The sequence below is a fragment of the Microtus ochrogaster genome, chromosome 21 (genome assembly GCF_000317375.1).
Source record: "Microtus ochrogaster isolate Prairie Vole_2 chromosome 21, MicOch1.0, whole genome shotgun sequence".
Lineage (NCBI taxonomy): Eukaryota > Metazoa > Chordata > Mammalia > Rodentia > Cricetidae > Microtus > Microtus ochrogaster.
Window position 1 is genome coordinate 3,562,144 of NC_022022.1, and position 3,822 is coordinate 3,565,965.

Genomic DNA, 3,822 nt, shown 5'->3' on the forward strand with positions numbered 1-3,822 from the left:
AGATTAAAGGCGTGCGCCACCACCACCCTGAGGTTGTAAGTGTTTATAGCAGTTGGATAAACAAAGTACAATGGGAAACAGAGTTAGAATGGAACTTGCTCTGTAGACCAGGCTGGTCTCCAACTCACAGAGATTGATCCGACTCTTTTTTAAAAAAATCATGCTTGAACTGTCATATCCACAGTAGTGCGTGCGTGCATGCGGGTCTGTGTGTGTGTGTTTGAGACAGTCTCACTATGTAACTATGGAGCCCAGGTTGGCCCCGAAACTGCAGTTCCGATCTGGGTAGCATTTGGGAGGTGAAGGTAGAGGGGGACCAGGAGTTCAGCCTTAGTTCCACAGAGAATTCTCAAACGGCAACAACAAAACCTCAAATAAACGAAAAGAGCAGAGAAGAGGGTAAATCACAACCCTCCTGTCTCAGATTGCAGAGTGCTGACTGGCGAGTGTCACCAGGCCCAGCTGTGCAGAGAACTCACAGCTGCTCCACAGCGTCCGGAAGCAGCTGGGGGGGGACCCTGCAGAAGCTAATTCTGCCGCGGAGGTAGCTGGCACCGCTTCCGCGTCTGCGGGGCCTACAAGTCCCAGAACGCATCGCGGGGCACGGAGAGGGGCGGAGGGGCGGAGAAGAGGCCGAGTTTTGTGATTGGCGAGGAGCTCCAGGCCAATCGGAGGCGCTGTTGTTTGCCAGTCCAGGAGCCGGTCCGCAGAGGGAAGGTGGCAAGATGGTGTTGGAGAGCACTATGGTTTGGTGAGGAGCTTTGGACCTGGCCGGGGGCCGTGTCCGGGTCGCGGGTGCGCACGGCGCCGAGGCCCGGAGGCCTGGGGTGGGGACCGGGTCGCCAGGCGATGTGGCCTTGGGGCCCACGGGAGACTGGCCGGCGACTCCCTGAGTCATCCCGGCCCAGAAACGCAGGCCTCGGAACCCTGGTTTCCCACAGCAGCCTTTGGTTTGGTTCTCGAATCCTGCCCTCCATGCCGCCCTAAAGGAATGAGGAGCAGAGGCCAACCGCCCCATCCACCCGTCTCCGACTTCATTGCCTTTCCCTGTACTTTTTCTCTGGTGAACCTATACCAGCATTCAGGGAAGATGGCCCTTCATTTCATCACGAGTCGGAAGGCCTTTGGGTGATTTGCACGGGTCACACAACTTTTAGTGATTGTGATACGCAGGCGTCAAAAGCTACCGTACAATGTTCTTCTCCGATGAATTAATGCGATCAGTTTGATACTTGGCATGAGTACTATTATGAGTTGGATTAGAAGCTGAGGAAAAGAAAAATAATAAATTTTTAAAAAGTCAAGATGAGGACATATTTTTTCAGGGCTACAAGAGGGTTTTGTTTTTGTAGATACTGGGAATTGAGTCCTGAGCCTTGGGAATGCTCAGGAATGAGCTACAGCCACACCCCTTCTTTACTATATTTATTATGTGTCATCATTATGATTTTTTAGATGGAGTTTTGACACTGTAGCCCAGGCTGACTTTGAAGCTTTATTCGAGAAGATGCGTAGGCTGGCCTTGAACTTGCAATCCTCTGTTTCCACCTCCCAAGTATGTAGGATTATAAGCCTGAGTTATCAGGCCCATGTTTCTCTTTGGAGATAGGCTAGCTGCCAGCTAAAATACAAGGTGAGCCAGACTTGATGGCTCAAGCTTGTATTTCCAGCACTTTCGAGGTGAGACAGGGGAATTCCGTGAGTCAGGATGCCTAGGAAGACTGCCTCAAAACAGCACAACCAGAATGCCCAGCTAAATTTGAATTTCAGGCAAATAGTGTGTAGTTTTTAGTATAAAAAGTGATTTTAATACAACCCAGATGTTGCTTTTAAAAGTTATTTGTTTGGCCGGGCGATGGTGGCGCACGCCTTTAATCCCAGCACTCGGGAGGCAGAGGCAGGCAGATCTCTGTGAGTTCGAGACCAGCCTGGTCTACAGAGTGAGTTCCAGGACAGGCTCCAAAGCCACAGAGAAACCCTGTCTCGAAAAAAAAAAAAAAAAAAAAAAAAAAAAAAAAAAAAAAAAAAACAAACAAAAAAAAAGTTATTTGTTTTGTTTGGAAAACGCCTCGATGGTAAGAGCCTTGCTGTTCTTGCAGAGGACTGGGGTTCAGTTCCCAGCACTCATATGGTTCTGTTCTCAACTCCTTGTCAGCCCAGAAGATCCAGTGCCTTTGACCTCTGTAGGTGTGTGTGTGAGATCTTAAAGTCACTTGTTAAATGTCTGAAATTAAAATTTTATCTCAAGTCCCATATTTTTGTCTTCTAAGTTTGTGCATTTCTAGAAGAGAACATGTTAAGGGAGAAAGAAGATAGGTTTGGAACCCAGCATCTGTTTTCTGGCCCCAACCTTTCGCACACTGGGAGAATTGTAGTGACTTCTGTGTGGTACTTACTGGAGTGCCATGGCATTTGGGGCTCCTCGGAACTTAAGCTGTGAAGAGAGCTGCTTAAATAAGAAGCCCCGTGTTAGGGATGTAGAGCAGGGTGACTAAGAGATGATTGATTGAAGGTGGAAGGGATCACCATAGGAAGAAGTTAGGACCGAAGAGCTTGTATTCAGTTCTATAACTCTGGGGCTGATGGAGGCAGACTGTTATACAGATTGGCATTGATTTGAAAATACTGATCTGGCCAGGTGTTGTACATACTTGTCATTGTGGCACAGAAGAGGTTGAGACAGAAAGATTATGAGTTTGAGGCCAGCTTGGAAAATAATGAGATCCTGTTTCTACCCCCTCTCCCCAAAAGAAAGTTTAGAGTGCTGTGTTAAACGACCACAGGCATCAGCCATCGGTGCCATTGCCCGGGCACAGAACGGTGAGAGCCCTTGTTTTCCCTGAGGGTCCTGCATTCCCAGGCACCAGTCTTCTGTAGGGAGCTATTTTAAAATGCATGTGTTGTGATGTTTGTCTTGTCAGGCTTCCTTCCTTCCTTCCTTCCTTCCTTCCTTCCTTCCTTCCTTCCTTCCTTCCTTCCTTCCTTTCTGTCCATCCGTCCTTCCTTCCCTACTTCCTTGTTCTTTGTTTTTGTTTTTTGAAACAGTTTCTCTGTAACAGCCATGGCTGCCCTGGAATTCACAGAGATCCGCCCGCCTCTGACTCCTGAGTGCTGGGATTAAAGGTGTGCACCACCAACACCTGCTATACTCTTTCCTTGTTAGTTTTTTATGCATGGTATCACGCTTGGGCAGTGTGGAACTCAATGGAGCTCTGTTTGTGTTGTTAGGTCATCTCAAGTCAGATGTGCCGCCACATACCTGTAACCAGCACTTAGGAGGTAGATTTGGGAGGATCAGTTCACAGTCATCTTCAGCGTGGAAAACTCATCCTGTTTCTAAGGGAGACCAAGGGTGAGGGAGAGGGGTGGGGAGGGGACAGAGATGGATCTCAGCGTGTTGCCCAGGCTGGCTCCCAATCCTGGATTCAAGAAATCCTTTCCTTGACTTCCTAAGTAAGAGCCTGCAGGTATGCTCTGTTGCCTGGCCTGTATTTGAGAAGTGGGTCAATTGATTTGCTGGGAACCAAAGCTAGGGTCTTGTTCATGCTAGGCAAGCACCTTACCACAGAACTGCACATTAAAATTATGATCGGGAAAGTTCAGGTAATACCGGAAGCCCAATTTTGTTACGATTTTGGGGGTGAAGGATTGCATGCTGCTGAGGGAACGCATATAACCCCATGCATATCAAGCTGGAGATAGGGAAAGTTGGGCAGTCGTGTGGTGTTTTGTTTGGCTTGAGACAAGATCTTGCCGTGTAGCCGGGCAGTGGTGGCGCACGCCTTTAATCCCAGCACTTGGGAGGCAGAGGCAGGCGGATCT

General features: G+C 48.7%; 1 protein-coding gene across 2 annotated transcripts in view; it reads left to right on the plus strand.

Annotated features, from left to right (window-relative positions):
- Positions 1–691: 691 nt before the first annotated feature.
- The window catches only part of Psmd4 (proteasome 26S subunit, non-ATPase 4), an 8,804-nt gene continuing 5,673 nt past the window's right edge, over positions 692–3,822 (plus strand). For both annotated transcript variants that reach the window (XM_005356997.3, XM_005356998.3), the window contains exon 1: positions 692–751. In XM_005356997.3, coding sequence (XP_005357054.1) covers positions 726–751 — 26 coding nt within the window. In that variant the 5' untranslated portion in view covers positions 692–725. The remainder of the gene's footprint in view (positions 752–3,822) is intronic.